This window comes from Pocillopora verrucosa, chromosome 11 (genome assembly GCF_036669915.1).
Source record: "Pocillopora verrucosa isolate sample1 chromosome 11, ASM3666991v2, whole genome shotgun sequence".
In the NCBI taxonomy this organism is placed as follows: Eukaryota; Metazoa; Cnidaria; class Anthozoa; order Scleractinia; family Pocilloporidae; genus Pocillopora; species Pocillopora verrucosa.
The window spans coordinates 9,174,839-9,197,732 of NC_089322.1; the positions used below are offsets into that span (position 1 = coordinate 9,174,839).

At 38.3% G+C, this 22,894-nt stretch overlaps 1 protein-coding gene across 1 annotated transcript in view; it reads left to right on the plus strand.

Annotated features, from left to right (window-relative positions):
• Positions 1-22,894, plus strand: part of LOC131783609 (uncharacterized) — a 46,319-nt gene that overhangs the window by 8,062 nt on the left and 15,363 nt on the right. Inside the window, 22 exon segments of the mRNA XM_066174138.1 lie at positions 2,640-3,109; positions 4,074-4,323; positions 5,259-6,326; positions 6,329-8,011; positions 8,604-11,306; positions 11,648-11,797; positions 12,206-12,364; positions 12,594-12,800; positions 13,421-14,242; positions 14,362-14,456; positions 14,920-15,048; positions 15,335-15,452; positions 15,643-15,821; positions 16,227-16,433; positions 16,691-16,792; positions 16,884-17,169; positions 18,592-18,789; positions 19,264-19,501; positions 19,836-19,998; positions 20,242-20,645; positions 21,624-21,762; positions 22,720-22,818. Of these exon segments, the coding sequence (XP_066030235.1) occupies positions 2,640-3,109; positions 4,074-4,323; positions 5,259-6,326; positions 6,329-8,011; positions 8,604-11,306; positions 11,648-11,797; positions 12,206-12,364; positions 12,594-12,800; positions 13,421-14,242; positions 14,362-14,456; positions 14,920-15,048; positions 15,335-15,452; positions 15,643-15,821; positions 16,227-16,433; positions 16,691-16,792; positions 16,884-17,169; positions 18,592-18,789; positions 19,264-19,501; positions 19,836-19,998; positions 20,242-20,645; positions 21,624-21,762; positions 22,720-22,818 (9,869 nt within the window).

Here is a 22,894-nt window from a genome sequence, read left to right on the forward strand (position 1 = left end):
GACCGACGTCTTTGCTTAAAAATACTGCCCAGCCGGTAAAAACGACGTATATTTATGAAAAATGGCAACGAATGAAGGGATGTACTCGGCATCTCACGAAAGCGTTACCCTTGCCCGTGGGCAGAGATAGGAAAATACTGACCGGGTAAAGAACCAATCAGATTGCAGGATTCGTTACCGTGCCCTCTGAAAAAAAAAATCCCTATATAACATCGCAGTTTATGTAACGAAATTCTTCTCTTGTAAGTTCATTTTCTTTGTTCTCGGTAAAGGAACTGTTTTTTTTTTTTTTAATAAAAATTTCGCTTTGTATGGTTTTAAGAAGTTAATTATTTTCAATTAAATTTGGACAATTGCATTTGGTTCAGCTGCGTTCATTACTATATATTAAATTGATATTTTATTTTTAAGTAGCTACATAGCTTATGCATTTCAGTATCACCCAATGATGAATATAAAATGGGACTGATTAAGCATTTAAGAGTTCATTTTGTTATTTAAAAGTGTTGAGTGCGGGATTAAAATTTTGTTTAAAAATATTTGAGCAGAGAGGTGTCGTTAAAATTCGAATGAGAAGAGCTTATTTTGCGCCGACAGTTTACTAATATTGAATATATATTATTATAAAATGTTCATAGAAATGCACGGCCCGTGATTGATGAGAACGAGTTCATTATATTTCCATAAAGCACGCGCCTTACGCACACGAGCACACTGCTGAGATATAATGCACGCAGCCTACGTTATCGGTACGAGCACGCGCGCAATTCACAATACATCTTATAAAAGAAATAAAAGAAAAACTCTTGTTCGTCGAGCATTGTTGAGTTATATAAGCACTTAGGAATTTTTAAGAACACTCGAGAAGGGTACTTCGCTGGTATTCTTCAAAATTCCGGCGTCCTTATATGACACAACAATGCACTCGGCGCGTTTTTTTTTAATTATTATTATTCTTTTTTTAACTATATCTTTAATAAACTAAGTAAGCATGGCATGTTAAAAAATTAAGAGAAAATATTTTGGTAAAAATAATACACTTAGATTAGGGGCGGGGTTTAGGAATTATATGTAAAGTAGCATTAAATATGCATAACATGCAACTGTAAACAATTAAAATACATGACGTAATGATTGCGCTTACAGGCAACAGGCCCATTTCCCAATTATCGTGTATATCTAGATCTACAGTCTGTTATTGAAAGAGACTCTTCTTTGTCAAGCCTTGATGTTACCACAAATGTCGGGCTACGATAATAATTACAGCCATCACTTAGTCCTAATTTGTTTATATGGCAATTCTGCCCCTCAGATTCTGACCAATGAATTTCTGGTTTCAGTCGAATCAATTTATGGTCAAGCATTCAGTGTGCTTTGATAATTTTAACGGTCAATGTATTCAAAGGCACTGAAGTTTCACTTGTAATCGACCGATTTGAGAGTGTCGGAGTATTTGGAAAAAAGGGAGTTGTGCAGCTAAAAAAACAAAGGACTGAAGCTTACCTTGCTACTGCTGGGTTGAAACGTAATGCTCGTAAAGCTCGCTAACTGAAGTGGGACTACGTCACATGTTTGAAGATGACAAAACCCACTTTCTGACTCCGTCCCTGGACCTACGGGCCTGGCAGGAGGAAAGAAAAAACTAAAACGATCAAATTTATTAAGTAAGTACAGGAGCCCAAGTAATGCCGGGGCTCCTAGTAAATACTTTTATCCCGTTAGATCTCGCGCTAGTTTGTTTTATTATCATTATTATTATTATCATCATCATTATTTTTTTTTTAATAATAACAAAACTTTATTCATAGATTAAAAAAAAATAGACTATTTACAGATTCAAGAATATGAATATTAAAATATATACCTATTGTACATTCTTCTTGTGTACGAAAGAGAATTGTCGTAAAATGACTATCTAAAGACTACTAATAACAATTATAAAAAGCATCAAAAAGTTAATAAAGAAATAAAAACTATCTAAAAATAATAGTTCAAACTGATAAAGAGTTACTCTCAAATTCTGGCTTGCGCACTTTCCGATGTAATGTCAATGTCAGATATATTGGCTGCTCTTCTCTTGCTCCTGGTTCCTCTGAGACACAGCAAGGCTGATCGTAGGATCGCGATGATGATATTATTATTATCATTATTATCATTATTATTATTGTTATTATTCGATCTACGAGGAGACGTACCTTACTCGATTGTTCCAGTCACGTTACAGTCACTCCACTTTAAAATAAAATGTGCACATGGTTACCTTAATTTGAAGGTGCTCTTAACTGTTAGATTACGTCAGTCGAATCTGTTTATAGGACGCCTCGAAACTCGCATAGTGTGCAAATTAACCAAAGGCACGCACAATTTGCGTAGTGATTACCTTTTACAAAGGTAATCCAAACTTTATGCAACTTAACCAAAGGTACGCACAATCTGCAAAATAGCTACCCTCTAAAGGGTAATCAAAACGATATGGCATCCATAAAAATCAGTCAAAGTTACATTCAGTAATCACCAAAATATATGAAATCAATCAACTGATTACTATTGAAATTCAACAATTTACGATGCCCTGCCATTATCGATTTTTATCGCTTAGTGGATTTCAAGAGAATGCTGTGATATTGCTTTCTTTACAGATCATGGACAGGATATTGGATTAGAATGCGAAAGTCTGGTAAAATTCGTTCTTTGGATGGGTATCGAGTTTACAGGCTCAAAAAATAACTCTATCTTCGAATACGTTGACATCTCCCAAGCGTACGAAGCAATAAGGGGCGTAGGATTTCTTCCAATCCTCGATCACGTGCGCATTGAAAACTCGGTATACGGAGTGAGGTCCGTTAATTCGAGTTCCCAACTGACCATGCGTAATAGTAGGGTCAGGAACAGTCGTTTCACTGGTATCGACATTAAAGGAAGACTTAGGGATGTCACTCTGGAGAGCACTATGGTGGAGAACACAACTCTTGGACAAGGCATGTTTTACCGTGGTACTGTCCTTAATGCAGTGGATTTTTGTTCCTTTGATGCGAACAATAACACAGCCTCATTTCCATTGATTTTCCAAGCGTTTGGCAAAGCATATTCCAATGTAGAATGTGCCAAGGTAAGAAAATATTCATAAATTCCTGAGCTATTGATTAATAGTATCAAGCCGATCTAACTTGTTCATAACGCCATGACCCTAAGTTCGTTCGAGAGTCCTCGTCTCTCCGTTTGTCCTTAGGCAGGCAGAAATTTCAAAACAAAGCTTTATTGGGTTCCTTCTCAAACGGAATAAACATCATCGCGCGGAATGCCTATTGTTCTCGAAACATTTACTCGCAATAGCGAAAAAATTATAAGTCTTTAATATTAGCGGCGAAACGTGAAAATCCAGATAAAAAGCGAACACAGCATTAACTCGAGCAATTTTCTAAACCTAGAAAGCAATCATTATGGTTTTTCTCACCCTAACAGCAGTATACACATTCTCCCCTCTAAACATTTCCTAAGGCGCTGACAAGGAGAATTTTTTTGACAATCAAGAGCTTCTTTTAATGCTAAACATTTCCTATATTCTTGAGACTTTGTTTGATCTGAATGGGTGATATTATAAGGCGAAATTAGATGTTGCCAAAAAGTCTGGATAGCAGTAAATTAGTAACGAATTTTAAAATAAAAGACATTTTCTTAAAAAAACATGTTTCGACAGTTCTTCTGTCATCTTCAGTCCTGATTTATGCAAAGTACAAAGTTAAATTTAAAGTGTTTAACTAAAAGCTCATTGGACAATACAAACAATAGAAACAGACCAATGTGTGCAACTACAAGGATAGTTTTAAATTACCATCATAAAATTAATGATTAAGAGTAGGTTGCTGCTATTGAATGTGTAGTTAGGTGCTTGTCACTGACAAGAGTCACGAGGTTAAGAGCCTCATCTTTATTAACTTATTCCGTGATGAAAACTTGTTTAACGTGATAGGAACGATGGGATATTTTTGTTCAATACTTTTCATTCGTGGCGTATTCGATGAAACCGTAATGTAATGTTTATTTCGTTTAATTAGATTTTACATTGTTCCTAGGTAATACGAGCTAAGCCAGGGCAGCACTTGGCTCTGCACTTTCGATCCATCACTGGTGCGTATTTGGAGCTGCACGTCCACGATGGAAATTCAACCAATGCAACAAAACTCATGTTCCTGGACGAGTTTACAGGTACCAATCAGGCTGTCACTCCATACTCAAGTTCTGGTCACGAACTTTACATAAGATTTCGATTTAGTGGTGGCAGCTCAGACGCCAGGGTGAAATTCATGGTAACGGCCGACAAAGGTAGGTGTTTTTGCGGCAATTACTCCGAGGTTGTGAAATCAGCTATCGCTTGTCATTAGGCAAAGTAACTCTGTTGATAGTTTTAAAATGGCGTTGAAAACGTACTTGTTTCGTAAGAGCTCTTTCCTTTAGTTGTAAAAAGTATCGAGACATTTATATGCAGAATGCGTTTTCAATAACTTTAATTGTTATTAATTAATCAATTAATCAATTAATTAATTAATCATGTGATCTGTGCGATGCAGATTATGTCGGGTATACAGCCCGACACCTTCATCAACGCATTGCTGAACACAAAAGTTCGGCAATCGGTAGACATTTCTTAGAAGCTCATGGTAACAACAACCTTTTGAGAGAAAGCCAATTCACGGTTTTAAGAAAGTGCCAGAGCAAATTTGATTGCTTAGTATTTGAAATGCTCTTCATCAAGAAACTTAAGCCCAATTTAAATATTCAGACGGACTCCATACGTGCGAAACTCTTTGTTTGATATTTTCTCACGTTACAATTTTTTTATCAGCTATTGTTGTTTTTTTAATATTTATAGACGAAAAAAGTCTACTTATTTTGACTTGATAATGACGTTCAGCCAACGTCGAAACGTAGTCGCTTTTTAGCAATTTTTTTTAATCTTAAAATGATTTTAAGAAATGTTTTATCGCAATTTTTTATAGTGAAATGCTTTTCAAAATCACTTCTTGTTCGTAAATTTATTATTATTGTTATTATTTTAAGAAACTAAACGTTGCTGCGCTTCAATTGAAATCATCTTCGTTTAAAGAATATACTACACAAACAAAACATAAGACTAACTTATTACCCTTTCTAACATGTTCTTTGAATTCTTCTACACGTAGTAGCTTTGCAAATAAGTTGCCCACCATCTGTGCTGTGTTCTCTGAATTGATTGATTCATTATCGTTTAATCTTCGCAGATTGTTGCTCTCTCAGAATTTTCCGCTGTGCATTCAATGATAACAAAGCAACTGGATTATACTTAGAAAATTTCATAGGAAATATGAACATTTCCTCGACCTCCGTCTTAAGGAACAAAATGGACGGAATGATGATAGACAGATTTCAGGGGAAAATGAAGATATTCGATACTCACGTGATTAACAACAGCGCCAATGGTCTTCGAATTGTATACAGCAGCTTTTTATCATGTACAATTCACCAAATGTTTTCCAAAAAGAATACGCTAAATGGACTATATTTTTTGCGCGTTGCCCTCAAAAGTAATTTTTTTGACTCAGTGTTTAGTGGAAATGCTCATAGCGGGCTAGCAATAGCTTACGGTGCTGGTAAGGTCAAATGTTGGAACGTAACCTTTGGTTTAAATAAACATTGTGGAGTACGGTTTTCTGATGGTAAAGTATCTACCAACTTCAAATATTGCGATTTTTCACGCAACAGTCACGATGGTGGTTATATTTCAAACGAGGAGGGAACTCATCAGTTTTTTAATTGCACAGCAAGTTTAAACTCCAGGTATGGAATTAGTTTGTGCGATCCTCCACGTGATATCTCTCGACAGAGACACTATTTTAAACATCTTACTCTGACAGATTGCGTGATCAGTGAAAATGCCAACTATGGTGTTAAATTAGCCCTTGAGAAACATACTTCAAATGTTTCTATCACAATTAACAAAAATCGCGTAGCAAGTAACAGCGGAGGAGGAATAATCTTGTCTCCGGACCACAACCGGTGGTATTTTGATAGACCAAGAAGAGTGACGGCCCTTTTGGAGAACAATCACTTTGAACAAAACAAAGTAAATGCAATTTACGTGTACTGCACAGGTTTCCTCGGCATAGACGCTTTAATCGATTCAAACGTTTTTGTGAACAACACGGAAAAAGTAATCAAACTTTTTGATGATATCAGTTGTGGTAGCTATAGGAGTAACCCTGTCAATGTCAAAATCAGCAGAAACAGATTTAACAACAACCGTGTCGAAAATGCTGTATTTATAGACTTCTACTCATATCCTGAAGCTCGATTACCGTCTTAACAAATAACACTTTTGAAGACAACGAACCCCATCTAAAAAATCTTTTTCCAAATTTTTTTAAACGGCTCACAAGTCGGGCGATCATTGTCTTTAAAGAAGGAAGTTTTACTTTGCGTGAAAACATCTTTGAAAATCCCGCCTTCGCTTATCAAATCTCTACGCTGCTTTATGATCATCGTCGAATTATTGACGCAAAGCGCAACTGGTGGGGCACGCCAGATGAGTGCAAAATCTTTGACAAGATCTTCGATTTTCATCACAGAGTTCAGTTGTCGCAGGTGGCTTTCTTCCCGTATTTCCTCTCTTCAGAAAAACGTGTCATTCGTTCGAATACCTCCAGACCAAGCTGTTTTCTACGAGGTTCAACGATTGGCGGAATCGTGGATAGACCGCTTACCCTGTCAATTACTGAATCGCCCTACTATGTTCGAGATGACATCATTATCTTGACCAACGGGACTTTGGTGGTACCAAAAAATGTTACATTGCTGTTTCCTTCCAGATCAGCCATGGTTGTATATGGAACGCTTCTTGTCAATGGAACCGAAAGTGAAAAAGTGAGATTTACGAAAATAATTCACCGGGGAGCATTTCGTCTTAGCGGGGGTGCCGGCCCATGGGAAGGTAGATTGGAATTTTTAGTTAATGGCACCTGGTGGCCTCTGTGTCTTTCGCATTACAGATCGTTTACCTCAGAGGCCAAAATAATTTGCCAACAACTTGATCTTACATATTTCTCTCACAGTTTCAAACAACCCTCTGGAAACGAACCTGGTTTCCTTCATAACGTTGTCTGTGATGAGAACGTCGATAGTGACATAATGAACTGTAGTTCCAAAACAAGGAGCTATAGATCTTCATGTGGTGAGTACATCGTGCACGTGTTTTGTCAACAATACAATTGGGCGGGACTTCATCTAACAATGACACCACATCAAACCTTTCTACGGCACCTGGAAATATTTGATGCTGGTTTCGCTCATCGTAGTGACATCCAAATTCCTGGTGCCGCTCTTAAAGTAGACTTCTATCATCACAATGTTCGTATGAGCAATGTTTTCATAAACAACTCCGTTGGATCCGGTATAGAAGTGGTATATCAGAGTCCGTTCCACTACAGGTCGTTGATACCCCATTCTACAATATCAAATACAAAGTCACATGGTATCCTCTCGCATTCTCCTTCCCTAATGGTTACAGACATATGCATGGAAAGAAACAGTGGCAATGGTTTCAAATTTCTAAGTACGACAAGGTTGTGGGAAAACACATATAAATTCACTGCCAAAATGACCAACCAAGACATGAGCAAGGTTCTCCATGTCTGCTCTGAGAATGAAACTGTTGTACCAGCAGGTAAAGTGTTTCACTTTTCCTTAGAGATATTGGAAGAGAAATCAAGCTTCAAATGTCACCATATCTTGAGGACAGAAACCGAACATAAAATTGTCATTCAAGAGCTTTACAAATCAGCTCATTGGCATGCATCTTATCTTTACTTGCACGTGTACGATGGAGTAAATATATCTCAAGGGTCCCCATGGACGATGGGGCTGTCATCATGGGATAATCAGCTAATCTTTAACTCATCAAATTCGTCTATTTCTTTTGAGTTTTATAAGCGTGCTGGAATTAGTGGAGTAATCAATTTCTTGGTGTTTACAGTCAAAGGTAAGTAGTAATCCATATTTTTATAAAATTTTTCATGATTTAAGTACGGGATGTCTGTAGTCTTAAAATACATAATCCCAAAGAATTAGACTCTCGAATTTCTTTTAAAAATGACGAGTTCCTTCATTTAAGAACTGGTCCATTTGGAACTCAAGAAGCTAGAGCTTCGCTCGTGCTTCTCTCGTGCTACCCAAACCTCTAGCGTGCACCATAACTCGATATACGCACAGCTTAAGGCGTGGACCAATTCCTCTATAATATAGCAACAACAAAGTCGTGGAAACATTTTTTATTGAAAAAAGGAGAAAAAGTTAAAAGTTTGTTTTAAAGCCTCTTTAATCTCCTTTATCAGTACGCAAATAAAAATCTTTCTCAAGAATTGTTCAGTTCATGAAGGCTTTTGCCGTAATTTCAATCCTTGGTTCACTTGGCAAGCATTTGGCATAGTTAAATGATAAGTTTAAAATGATGTTCAGCAACCCTGGTCAGACCGTAGTGGGAAAAACTGTGCCCGAGGTCGGGCATAGTTTTTCCCATTACGGAAAATAACATATTTTTAATAAAAAAAATACTATTTTCTTTTAATCAACAGCCAGCGAAAAGCTTGCATACATCGGTGGAGAAATTAGGTTAGCTCGTACAAAGGTTTCTAGCAGTCTTCAAGGAGCTGTTCTTGTTGGAGGTTCCATGTTGAAATATCTCAGCATCGTTGACACAGAATTAACTGCCTCCCAAGAATTCGGTATCAGACTTGCACCGATCGGCATTGAGGTTATTGAAATCATCTCAACAAGTCTCCATCGCAACAAGCAAGGAATTATCATACAGCATCTTACTTCCAAAGAACTTATCATACAAAACTGCATTATTAACAGTTCCCTTCTTCATGGAGTCTATATGTTAATCGAGGGAAGATCTCACAGTGACAAAGACTCAATCACGATTGTAAACTCGACCATTACAGCGAGTGGTGACTATGGATTGGTGACCTATGATCACGCCTACGGGTCGCGCCCAGATTTATTATTAATTAATAATAGTTTTTCTCTAAACAAGAAGGGAGCCATTTACCACAATATCTATACTTATTATGATAGTTATTCCCCCGCCATAGTAACTCATTCCAATTATTTTTTTCGCAATCAAGGATCCACTGTGGAAATTTCACTTAACAGGAATATTGATCAAACCTTTACTTTCACTAATAATTCCTTTAGGGAAAATCAAGGGTTCAGTGTAATCTTGTTGAAGACCAGGTCCTGGCACTATGGACGGAGATCAACCGTAATTATTCAAGGTAATTTATTTTTGGCGAATCGATGCCCAGTCAACGGAGTGATTTACATTGGCAGATATGCAAGTCGTGACAGCTTTGAGGTTGAAAATAACAACTTCACACGGAATTTAGGACCCTGCGTGTTTCTAGAAGGCACGGCATCTTACGTTCAAATTTCGTTGCAAAATAATCTCTTCAATGAGAATCTTTGTGAGGATAAGAGTGTGATAGAAGTCCATCGCCTGGACGAGCGCTTTGTTTTGGAAAACAACATTTTCACAGCAAATGAGGCAGAAGGTGTGGTTTTCCTTCAGATGATCTATGACATCTCTCCATCCCTTCAGAGGAAAAAGGTTGGCTTTAATAATAACACTATATTTAATAATATCCCTCACTCTTCTGCACAGTTATTAAACCACGTTAGCTCCTGCGCAGTTGTTTTCACTGGCATCCTGTCATATAAAGAAATGGAGTTTCACTTCAACAAATTGAATAATAGTCAATACAGGAGGGAGCTGTGTTTGAACGTATCTGCTGTTTCCACTCGTGACGTTGTAAACGTCACACATAACTGGTGGGGCACAAAAAACATTACTGAAGTGCGTGACAGGATTTGGGACTTCGATGACAACTATGACTTTGCCGTTGCCACATTATTGCCAATTCTTCTGAGTAGAGATGACCACATCTTATCTGCTGTTGGAGAACGTGAATTTAAAATCCCTGGCCGTATTCTGTCAGGGAGATTGTTGGAGTCTTTAACGCTTCATCCTTCTCAAAGTCCTTACTTCGTAACTTCGGATTTATTTGTTACAGAAAATGTCACTTTAGCCATAGAGGCAGGTGTCACAATCAGCGTAAGCCCCGGAAAGAGCATACTTGTCGCTGGAACGTTTAAGGCGAAAGGGACATCTCTACATCCAGTTGTATTGACAGTTAAGGAGCCTTCGGACCTAAACAAAAATTTTCGGTTACCTGTTCGCCTTTTAGATGGCAGATTCCCATGGGAGGGGAGAGCAGAAGTTTTTTACAACAATACTTGGAAACCAGTGGCTGCTTCAAACTTTAAGGTAATTAACAATGTCTCTAACGTACTTTGTAGACAGCTTGGATATGGTCCACCAATGTTTGCAATTTGGAAGTCTGATGAATCTCACTCTAATACTACTGACTCGTTCCTAATAGAATTTTATTGCTATGGTAACGAAACAGCCCTAGATGAGTGCTCTGGAAATCAGGAAGCGTTAAACAATACCAATATCCTGAGAGAAATAAAATGCCAGGGTCAACCTTGGGGGAATCTGCGCTATGTATCCACTGGAGAAGCGAGTAGTTCCAACGCGCGTTCCGTGTTGAATCACGTTCACTTTTCCCACTGTGGAAGTCACTTAGGAGTGTCGGTACCAGCCATTGAAGCAGTCATAACTGCGCCAAAGATTCAACATGTCACAATAAAAAACTGCACCTCCGGCGGCTTAAGAATCTTCTCTCCAGTGAATGACATATATCTCAACCACAGCACTTTTTACAACACTGGAGGTTCTGGTATAAACGTGGTACAGATACGTGGCAACTTTGTGATGGAGACCTGCGAATCATCCAGAAACCTTCGAGGTCTTTCCGTTGAAGAACCAAATGCAGAAAACATCCCTCGAGTCTACTATGGACGAGTCTTTCTTTGTAGTATATATAAACCTGTTCTGATAGCGAGTATCACACTTCTCTACTTTGATGTTACGCGGCCGAAAAACACAAGGGTATCGGTAACTTGCCAAAAGGTACTGACAGTGGACAGGGGTAAAGGAATCAAGGTGACTCTGTTGTACACTAAAGGAACAGGACGGCTGAAAGTTTATGGCTCTAGGACTCCTTCCAATTTGATCATCGATAGCTCACATGCGGGCCTGACTGCTCTTGTACACAAAGAACTTTTCATTCCACGCAGTATAGCTTTATTGGAGTGGGCTGGTGACGTGAACTCGGAAGTCCTTATTCTGGTAGAAAACATCAATATTGTGGGTAAGTATCTTCCTACGTCTACATTTTTTTTCGATTATTTCTGTTGCCCCTAAAATAATGGTAGCAAAACATATCAGTTGTGCAAGAGTTGTATTTTGTACAATTTTGTAACACTGTACACGGCGAGGATCCATATTTTTCCAATTGACATCCTGTTAGTGAATTAAGAAAAACATGGAACATGGATTATGGTCACATTCCAACGATTAATTTCTTGTCAAAACGATTTCGAAACATGAAAACCCTGCTTCATAAAAAATACCAAAACGGTTTTCCGGTTTGAGTAAAAAAGTTTTTGTACAAAATGAATATTATCTGACGTTAGTAATTATTGTTCTTAGGTAGCCCTTGTACATTTGAGGTTGGATACTGTGGTTGGCGTACATTCAGCAACGTGTCAATCCATGGACACAACGTCACCAGAACATGGGCAAGATTAGCTTACGGGTGGCCATTTTACATACAAGATTACTCCTACCTTTCTTATTCCGGTATGGTTTGTCCTTTTTAATTTACAACTAATATACCTCTATAGTTTGCACAAATTGTTTCTTTATTGAAGGTCTCTAGGGAATCCTCCACCTTTGCCTTTTGTAAAATTATGCTTGCATCTGCATGTGAATAAGGGAAAATAAGAAAAAAAAAGGTCTGTGGAGAATTATTACCAACCTAGATTTGGGAAAACAAAACATATTAACTAAAAAGGTATATGTATTTTTAGAATTGATTATAGTTTTCGAACAAAAATTTTGCGACCGTCTTGCTCTATCACACAAGCTCCCTTCCGAAAGATACTTGTGTCAAAACCGTTGTCACATTTGTAGGTAAAAATTGCAGGGCAGAAATCTAGACAAAAGAAAAAACATACATTCAGCTTGGCATTCATTCCTGACGTGCAGGAAGATTCCTCTTCGTCGGCGATTACTATGGGGTGTTACAAGACGTTCGCGCCGCCATCATCAGCCCATCCATAAAGAAATCTTCCCGCTTCTGCTATGTGATGTTCACCTACCGCTTGAGGGGAGAAGAAACTCGATTGTCTCTTTACTTGGAAACAGGTTCGTAAGAACTGCTTCGTACTGTGGTAATTTTTTATGAATCCTTTTTGAAAAGGTTTTTTTTTCTTTTTTCAGTCCTTGAATTAACATTTCTTAATCAGCCGTAGATTGATTTCTTCGTCAAGATATCTGTTTTTTAGATCGTATTTGCCATAATAGTCGTATTAAAGTATGTGCAGTGGACTTGATTAAAGACCATCTCAGTTTCTTTGTCTTAAAAATAATACAGGGAAATTTCCCAAGATCGAACAAAAGCTCATCTGGAGAACCAAACATAGTAACATTAGAAAGTGGAGAAAGATAATGATAGACATTCCTAACAACGATGTTGATGAGTACAGGCTGATCCTCGAAGCAAAATACAACAGGTCGTTTTATGTCTCACTAAACTACGTCGCTGTGGATAACCTAGTGCTAAGGAGCTGTTCGCATGAAGGTAAATTGCTGTTGCTCTCCTGTAGAGTGCATTTTAATTGAAAAGTATGAGCAAATACAAAGTAGCACAATAGTAAATCAGAGAAAATAAAAGTCCCACACTGAGGCATTGAGAAGTCAACATATATAAAGTGTGGAAAAAAGGTATAAGACACAATTGGATAAAGGTTTGCATGTAATTAATTAAGAGTTTTGGAAGAGTTTTCGGAACAACTCACAGAGAGCGGTAAGTTCAATAAATGCCATCCAAGATGGTTTTCAACATTCATCTTAACAATTGCCATATTCTGATAAAATAACTTCGTCGCCGTGGCGTTTAAACTACACCATTCCAACATCGTCTCTCTTGCAGTATTTTTTTTTTCTTTTTTGATAGCACTCCTTTTTAATTTCGTTTGGCTTTCTTCTTTACGAAACTAAACTTTATCATCCCAGGTGAGGAATACCTTGAACAAAAACGCAGTTACAAAATTCCTTTTCTTTGGAGGGCGGTGGGAATGGGGAGGAAGGGGGGAGAAAGCAGGAGCACAGCACTCGCATTAATCACTTTTGGCTGAACATTTTTAAGCTACTTACCTGTATTAAGCACTTTTCTAATATGATATTTATTTTTCACAACAGGTGAACATCGAATATTCAACAGTGTATTTAATGGTAACTCTCTCCAGAGTATAGGCTGGACTTCTGTGTCTGATGGAAGCGATATACGATCTCCTCTCACAATCGAACGCTGTAAGATCACCAACACACCCGCCCCTTCTTCAAAAGTGCTTCACAAGAGGGCCATCTCCATTGAAATCCAGGACAACAAGTTTAAACTCATTAACAACTTTATATCTAGTAACCGCATTGGAGGGATTGAGGTTAAGCTAGCACAAAGCGGTGGATCAAGTTTGCGAAAAAATTTTATATACGGCAATACCTTCTCCTTTAACGCCAATGGCGCTTTATCTGTGTCAGGAAGGAAAAGTAACCAAAGTTTTGTTTATATTGTCGACAACGCATTTGACAGTAATCTTGGGCATGGCAGTACTCTTAGACTTACCGATATACAGAGTGAGGTGGTAAACAATTTCTTTTATAACAATTCTGGACTGTATACAATCGAGTTCGAATTTTCTGGTGCGTTGCCTAAAGAACAGAAATGCCAACACAACACGTTTTTCCTCAACAAAGACATTGGTCAAAACTATGGTGTGACAATTATGTCAAACGGGCCAATGGAATACTACAATAATAACCTAAAAAATCCATACAATCTTTACGAGCTAAGCTCGACGAGGCAAGCAGTTACTGACCCGATTTTGGCAACACAAAACTGGTGGGGCACTGGAATAGATGCTTTTGTTGGTTTGCGAATTTATGAGAATGATGATGATTACAGACTGGGAGCTGTGCAATACAAACCTTTCAAGAAATTACCTCCCAGGAACATCTTATCCAGTAAGTGAAAGAAAAAATATTAGTAAGACAAGAAACTGCCAATATATACGAGTGTAATTTGGTTTGTTTCAGTAGCAGTTGACGTCAAAAGTTACTGAAGGTTTTGTGTCATTTTACAGTTGGTTGTCCTGCTAACTGGTTTAAAGCAGGCTCCACTTGCTACACTATCAGAAGGGGAAGTAGGATGCGCATGGAGGCAGAGGATTATTGCCAGGTACGACGAATAGCTGAGACAAAGTGTCCCTTTAAGTTGTCATTTAACTGACTCTGCGTGCTATGTTGACCTTTCTTTTTCTCCTAAGGTGTGACTCAAAGTAAGTGCGACACTTAAGCTGGGGCCTAAAGGAAAAGTGAATATGCTTATGAGTGACTGAACGATATAGACTACGAGCGGTCCCTCCTTTTCGGCGAAGTCCGTCCGGTAGCGCAAGTCAAAACAGATCAGTGAAAAAAAAATATGATATTAGTGAGCCGCGGGGAGGTCCTCGAGTAAGAGACCGGACTGCCAGAGTTCGCGCAGCACTCTGCATCATTTCTTTTTCACTGATTTTTTTTTTCATTAGCATAACAAACTCCATTGACTACAAAAGAGATATTCTCACGAGTTTGTTTGCGAAATATTTCGCAGTACTATTTCATTATTCTTGTTGAATTCTATTCACTTGTATTTATTCAAGTACTATGGAGGGCATGTGACGTCGGCGTCTTCACCAAATGACATGGAATTTGTCAACATGGCGATGAAGGCAACGAGACCAGACGGTAAATCCGTCGTGCCAATTTGGTTGGCAGCTGAAGGCGACTTCGTAAGTGTTTAATTATATGCAAACCGGCGGAAAAATTAGGATTTGTTAGTTCCACGATGTATGTATAATTCACATTTGCTGAGAAAATTCACTTCCTCTCTGCAGCACAAATACTTAGAACAAACGAAAAACAGAGGTCAGCAATTATTTTCTTTGATGAGCTCATGCACAATGACATAGAAGCTCCTTAGTGGGAAAAACTGGACTAAGTTGGCTGCAAATGCGTATAAATGTTGTTTTTTAATTAACGTTGCTCCATGATTGTTATATTTTTATATTTTTACAGGTGGAAATGATTGGCAGTGAACAGAGGAACAAGCGCTGTACCATCATGACACGTAGTAGAATTACAAAAGTTGTTCCTTGTAACAGTCTTTATCCATTTGTATGCAGTAGAGGAGCTGGTACGTACATTGATATGCGATGCAATAAAGTATTTTGTTACTGCTAGTTGTTTGGCACGAAATATTTCTAATAATGATATATTCACAATCACAATTCTGACCTCACTTACCCTCCATCTTCGAACAAGAACCTTTTTGCTTGAAATGACCCTTGCATACTTCTAGAATTGACTACTGTCCCATTTTCCAGTCATCCGCTGTCCAAATGGCTGTTTTCACAACGGCGACTGTGTCGGCGCTACTTGCTTCTGTTACCGTGGGTGGTTTAGAAGTGACTGTTCTCAGTATCACTGCAATGACGTGCATAATTGTTCGGGCAATGGACAATGTGTTGGACCAAACGTGTGCAGGTGTACACCGGGATATCTCGTAAGCATGCATGCATTTTTTAATTATTTTGTCAACGTTTTTTAGGTCATCCAAGGCGTTTAGAGAAGTTTCTTAACGTCTTTCCTACGATTGTGCGCTCTTTCCTACGATTACTTTAGCATCCAGCGATCGTGCCAAGACAATTCGTAATATAACAGGCTCTTGCCTAACGATTCCGATGTACCCTCCCAAACGCTGTCCCATATCTGCATGAGATTTCGGTAAGGGTTTACTTCCTCTTCTGCCCTATGTAATTCTAAAGAAGATATCCTCTCTCGGCTCCTAACTATATGGCAAGTCAAGCTGTTGTCCGGTTAAGTAAACTTGACTGTGTTTTGATACAAAACCCTAAGGAGAACGATTCTATGCCTTGTGAAGTGCTTACGGATTCTTGTCATTCTATAGGGTCGAGGATGTACCTACTCCTATTGTTCGAAGTTTCAAAGATGTTCTACCTGCTCCCAGGACCCTTTTTGCGGCTGGTGCGACAGTTCACAGCTGTGCATTCCGGGAAATTCTCTCGGGCCCAGGTCTTTCCAGCAATGTCCAGATTGGTTCTTCTACACTTGTTACACTACTGGAAGTGTCAGTTATTGTTCCAGCCAAATACAGGTAAGACTTCTTGTACGAGCTTTATTATTAATGTTTATGCCCACCAAAGAGGGAAGCATGAAACGGTTAGAGTGCTGATGGAAACAATATAAACAAATCGTATCTTAGTTATGTACAGGTGTAAATAATAAAGGCTGAAAATAACAAGACTATTTTTCTTAGATTTCAATGCATTGTCAGTTTGGAAGTATTGTTCATTTATCGTATCAATTGCGATTAATTGTGTTTTATTAAAGGCATTTACTTGTATTTTATAGAGAGTGGACTGTGCCAATAGACAGTGTAACGCTAACCATAAAACAACTAATTCAGAGTCCTGTCAAAAGTGTAAAGATCTTGAAAAGTGCTACAACAACGTGGTAAGGATTCTTTTTTTTTTTAAAGATATTAAGGGAAGCATCTATGAACACCTTCCTGTATCTGATAAAAGGTCTGTCTCCCTCTTCATAGGAGAGAGGAAAATGCAGAACTTGGAACGAAACCCGTTGTCCTCATGGCCTGATACATGTAGATTACACAGATCCAAAGCGAGTAGATAATACTCTATTACGTACCAATGTTAAGATAGTTGATCCAAATAGCACCATCGTTTACCGGTGTCCCGTTCGAAATGGCCGTGAAGAATCAATGACGCTGCTTGTCGCCCCCAGAAGTTTAGGTATTCAACCTGGTGACATTCTAGCTAGTGCACAAGCAGGTGGTTTGATGCACACTATCAATCAAACCATAGCCGCCGGTAAGGTTTGAATTATTATACTAAAAGTATACACACTATGAGCTGTTCTATACCTTGCTAAGGCATATCAGAAATAAAAGGACGGGATTCTTTTCTACTTAATGTGGATCTCGGGCTGAGACGTCCTAACCTTAAATAGCCTTCAATGAAATATGCTTTGTCGCATATATTTCAAAAGTTGACGTTCAATTTTTTTTTTTGTGACCGCAGAATCCCGATATTGAATCAAAGGCAGTCTATGACCGCATGTGCTTACTGTTGTTTAGTCTATTTATTACACCCACTTTGAAATCACTGGTGGTCCCTTTAATCTAATTGGCTCTAATCGGTGCGATTTATTGACAAATCGCATCATTTTTTGCTTTAAATCCCATCTTTTTCCTAGACAGTGAGGAGGCTACACTAAAAACAAAACAATCAATCAGATTTCAAGGCTTGTTTAAAGTAACCGATCAAATGGTAGGAAAATGTGAGACAAAGAGTATCATGTGGCGAATTTTGCTGCTTTTGTTTCCAAAACTGTTATTATTTCCCCCAAAAAATGGATGATTTTAATTTCAAACCAGCTCAGTACTGCATCAATAAAATATTTGAACTGACCAAATCCTGTATTTGGGCGATTTCAAAATGGATGTAATAAAGTGGTAATTGAACCTCATGTCGTAATTGAAGTGAGTGGAGTGCAATTTTGGTCTGAAATCATACTTGTGATTTCAAATCGAACTCGCACTGCGCGCTCGTTCAATTTTGAAATCACGCGTATGATTTCAGCCCAAATTGCACTCCACTCATTTCAATTACCATTATTAATCTATCTATTAATGGAGCATTAGAGTAATAAAGCAATGTGTCGTAAAATGCAGAGAAGTTAATGAACAGCGCTTGTGGGTTGGTTATAACTGCTCCTCTCCATTCCGAAGGTTTAAGGTTCGAATACTCGGCATCAGTTTGTTTTTTTGCCCTTTTTTTTTCTTTTCTCTTCTTTTTCCCTTTTTTTTTCCTTTCAAAGAATATGTTGGAAATGTCCAGATTAACACGCACGTGTGAGAGCGATTTATTAAAGGACGTGGCTTTTACGTTGAAATCGTGACAATAATCGAAATGAAGAAGTGGTGAGACCCTGACATCGAACAACCAATCAAAATCTATAATTAATCCGAGAAACCCAATCAGATTTGTTCAACTACGGCTAGTACCAGAGCTGAGCTAGATTACAAGAATCGAGACGCGTTCCAAGAGACGCGATAGTCCGCCATTTTGAAAACCGTGGGAGGTTTGGGGTAGGGGTTATGGACTTGCACGACACCGTAACATAGGGTTTACGGCCTTCTTAGGGGGAAGGTCAATGTATGTGGGCACAAGAAAAATACACGATGATAGCTATAAAAGACTTACCTTGATTTTTGATATTTGACATTAAAGGCCCTTTTTCAATAATGATTGGAGAACCTGCAAGGATTGAGGATGTTGTCCAGTACGCAGATTTCACGGAGAAAGTTTCTCCAACTCAGGTGGTCGACGAATCTACTTCGGATGAGCAGCCAGATATGGATAATCTAGTTGACATTAAGAATGGAACCTTAAAGCTGAACAACTCTAATGTTCACATCTTACCAGAGGGTAAACCCCCCTTAAAAATAGTTTTTGATATTTTGTACAGTGTTATTTAGCAACTATTTACCGAAGTGGCAGAGACTAGTAATTGGTTTTATCTGCCGAGCCGAGCCGCAAATGTACGCCGTTAACCAACTCGACCTCAGTGAATAGCTGTTTTAGAACAGCGAGATAGTATAGCACAAAAACTGATTTTAACTTAATGATTCCTGTAGCGATTACAATATTTTCGGGCGCAAATCCCTCCCGCATGCGTTGTTCGGAGGTAAATGCCATAAGGATTGCGTGAGAAAAGAGAACATAAAAAATCTTTCGAAGAGCAGGTTTAAATGAAGTTAAGTTAAATTCAGTGGCGTGTAATACTTTGTCTCACAACTCCATGATCAAAACAAATACAAAATCTTCAAACGTGATTGTATACCGTTGGGCAGCCGAATTTGAGCACTTAATAACTTGGCCTTTTTTTAATTTTGCTTTCAGGGACATCTATTTTCAAGTGCTTGGGACACATTTATAAAGTGGAGGAAGGTCTAGCATATTCTCAGTTTCTAGTTATAGAGAAAAAAAACTCGTTCAGTGTTCGACCTGGAGATGTGGTAGTTTCTGAACGGAGTCACGGCTTTATTGAAAAGGTGACCAGACTCAACAAGACTTCAAATATGGTTTTCATGGAGACAGAACTCGAGAGGTGTACGGAGAATTCTACCTGGACACGAAGGTAAACGAAAAATCCTAGATGTCGTTGAAAAAACTCACACCTTACGACTTTCTTAATAAAACCGTTTTTATTAATGTGTTGGGCGGTAATAATAAACGCTGAATTAAGCTTTAAAATCAAGAGGGAATAATTTATCGCGTTCGTGCGAGTGCTTCTAGTTGTTGGCGGCATCGAAATCATAGGCACAGGAGGAGGGGTTTGCCCTACTTGCAGCACAAGCTTTTTAAAGAACTTCATGAATCGTAAACAAACAGACAAACAACCAAACAAAAACAAGCAAACAAACAGGAGTTCACTTAGCATGACGATCATTGCTTCTTGTTTCGATATGAAGATTTACACCCCGGATCGCCGATTCTGCATCTGATGATGGCGTATTTTGTGCTGGTGGTGACAACAGTTATGGATTGATGATAACCGAATCAGACGCCGATCCACAACACGTGTCAACTAAGGATTCTATCATCGGAAGAACCAGTTATCCCGTCCTCGCAAAGGTGAGAAAAACACCGGGGGAATTCATCCTAAACGTAGTAGAGCTGAGGCAGACAACCAACAACAACAACGACAGCAAAAACATGACACGCATAAAAGTCATGTCCGAAACTGCATCGTGAATTCTTTATTAACACTTAACTCGCTTTGCCTGTTTATGACACAGACTATAAAAAAGTGTTAATTATCTTTTTTCTCGTTTACACAGTAGTTATTTTGTTACAATTAAAAAAATCTGTTTTTAGGTTGTGGGATCATACATGAACGGGGATTTCTGGATGATAGAAGTCCTTCCTGTTTTGTCTGTTGAGAATGGTACAGCTGTTACCATGGTAAAGCTTGATCAACTCCATAAGAAACGCAGAAGACGCAAGAGAGACAATTATTATAATAGAGAGCTTCCGTTTTCGAAAGCTTTCGTCGCGAAGCCGATTAAAATAGCACTTGCTTTCTCAAAAGTGCCGTATGCATCGGGCTACATGACTATAAACCATAAACTCTCAATATCTTCAATCCTTACTGTGTCCATAGTCGTGTCTTCTAAACGAAACCAGAACGGTAAAATGATCCCAGAAGATGCGTCTGTAGGGGTAAAGATGGATGGTACTGTCACATATGATGTTGGTGTTGACTTTATAGTCAAAGCGCGGTAGGATGTCATACTTCTTTATACTATCATCATTCAGTTATCTTTAGTAGAGGATGGAATATTTCAATTGGGAATTGCAGTGTCAATTATTACCTTATCGTGTTTTTCTCGTTTGTTAAGCTTCGCAAAGCCCGGAATGACTAAGATCAGCCGCTTAAAAAAAAATTGTTTTCGGCTGAAAACTGGTTACTCTTGGTAATAGTCATTGTAAGATTTCCCCGCGCTGAAAAGTCAAAAAAATTAAAAATGGAAAAGAGGTCTATTTCCATTGTGTTGTACTCTGCTCGAAGCGTTGAGAAGAAAACACTTTTGCGTCTTTTGATGATAGGCTACAAAAAAAAAAATAAAGCAAAATAGAAAGGATTTGATGTTTGCGCGTCTTGCAGAGTGCTCACATATTTTTTTTCTTAATAATACAATGTTTGTTTTTTAACTCGCGCAATAGACTTTACCAGAAACGAGAGACTACTGGTAGGCTAATATATATGGTGATGCACGATTAGATTAATGACTATCGCGATTTTTAGAAAGTGAGTGGACATCTGCTCTTCTTATTTGAGGATGTGTGGAGTCCACGTTCTACTTGGAAGAGACTTTGAAAAACATAGCTGGCACTACCCAAACTTTTTCAAATAAACCTGGTCTGATACCGACTAAAAAGGTCCATCGATTAAAAGAAAGACTCAAACAACATAACCAAAGTAAAACAGTTGATCTAAAAATACCACGACCTAAGAAAATATAAAAAAAAAAAACAAAAGATATCTGACAAGTTGTTTCTATGATCATCATTGCCATTGCCATTATCTTAAATGTTAGCTGTATTGTTATCATGAAACTGGTGCATTCCCTGGTGAAACTTGGTGCCCTAAGAACTTTCTGTTCGTAGATCTTTGAGTTGATGTTAGTTTTGTTGCAGTTAATTTAGATAATATAAAGTAAATATACTACATTCTTCTGTCTGATTCGTTTGCATAGGCTACATCTCACTAAAGAGAAATTTCCGATACTACGTCCAATTAGGATAGCAGGAATTTGCATCCCCATCATTTTCGGGCTATGCATACCATCTGCCATCTTTTTAGAAGTTTACGGACAACTTGACTTAACAGCTGAGGTACGTTTTTGTATTGATTTGATCATTCATCTATATCTAGATGTCCATTTTTTTTGTCTACCTCTTCAACAGAATGGGGTTAGAACCTTTTTTTTCGTTTGGGTTGTCCCTGTCTCCTTCGTTGGTAATATATTTACAGGCGATGTGAATGTTTTATGGATTGTGAGAACCGCGAGGTGGATTCCGACATGCCCTTTAAAAAGACATCGGCGTTACGTTGCCTTTCAACTTAGTGATTAAGTAAGTCGGTGAGTGCTTCGATTACTGAGTTTGTTGTCGTGGTTGCTCCTGGAAAACGCATGGTCACGGTAATTTTTGTCAGTCAGATACATTAATAGAATGTTGAGTAGCAAATAGTGTGCTTGTCTCGTCAGAGTCCTGACAGTCTTAGTTTTCTGATAAGTCAAGTCATACGATGATTCAAGTCGACCATTACTCTGCCGTTGTACGTCGTTTTCATGTTGAATTTGGTCCGTAATGTGTCCCCTTACGGCTCGTCCAAGCATTTTGAAAAGGGTAGTCTTCAAAGGAAGTTTTCCATTTTCTTTAACTGCTTTTTAAAAATTTGTGGACGTTTCTATTTGCCAACGCGGTCCTCGAATGTGCCAATCTCGTCCTTTTGTGCGGTGGAAAATAAATCTTTCTCATAAGGTAGTCAAAATGGTAGTGCTTTTCGTAATGGTGCGATACTCCGTATTTTGAATCAAAATTTCTGAAACAGTAAAGGTGAGTTGAAAGTCTAGTTACATATTTGAGAAAAAAAATCACACCCTTGCTTCTGATTGGCCAGCTAACAATTCCCAGCTTGTTTTTAAGCAATATAGGTAGGTTTAGAAGCTTCTAGGTTACATGTTTCTGGTCTAAACTGTATCTAAATTTTCTCACCAGTATAAACGATGAGGTCTTAACTCTATGTTCTTGATTTTTATATCTTTATTGCATGACGTTATTTTTCAGTATGAAGTTGAACTCCCCATGAGGATGGCAAGGTCCATCAAATTTATCATCGAGGGAAATTGCAGAGCTCTCGAGGGATGTCAGAAAGGAAGGAGCCAAGTGAGTAATGAGAGCTAAATAATTCATCAAGTCGTTGAGCCGGTCGAGCAGGCAAGCGGAAAGTCCGGTCGTTCGT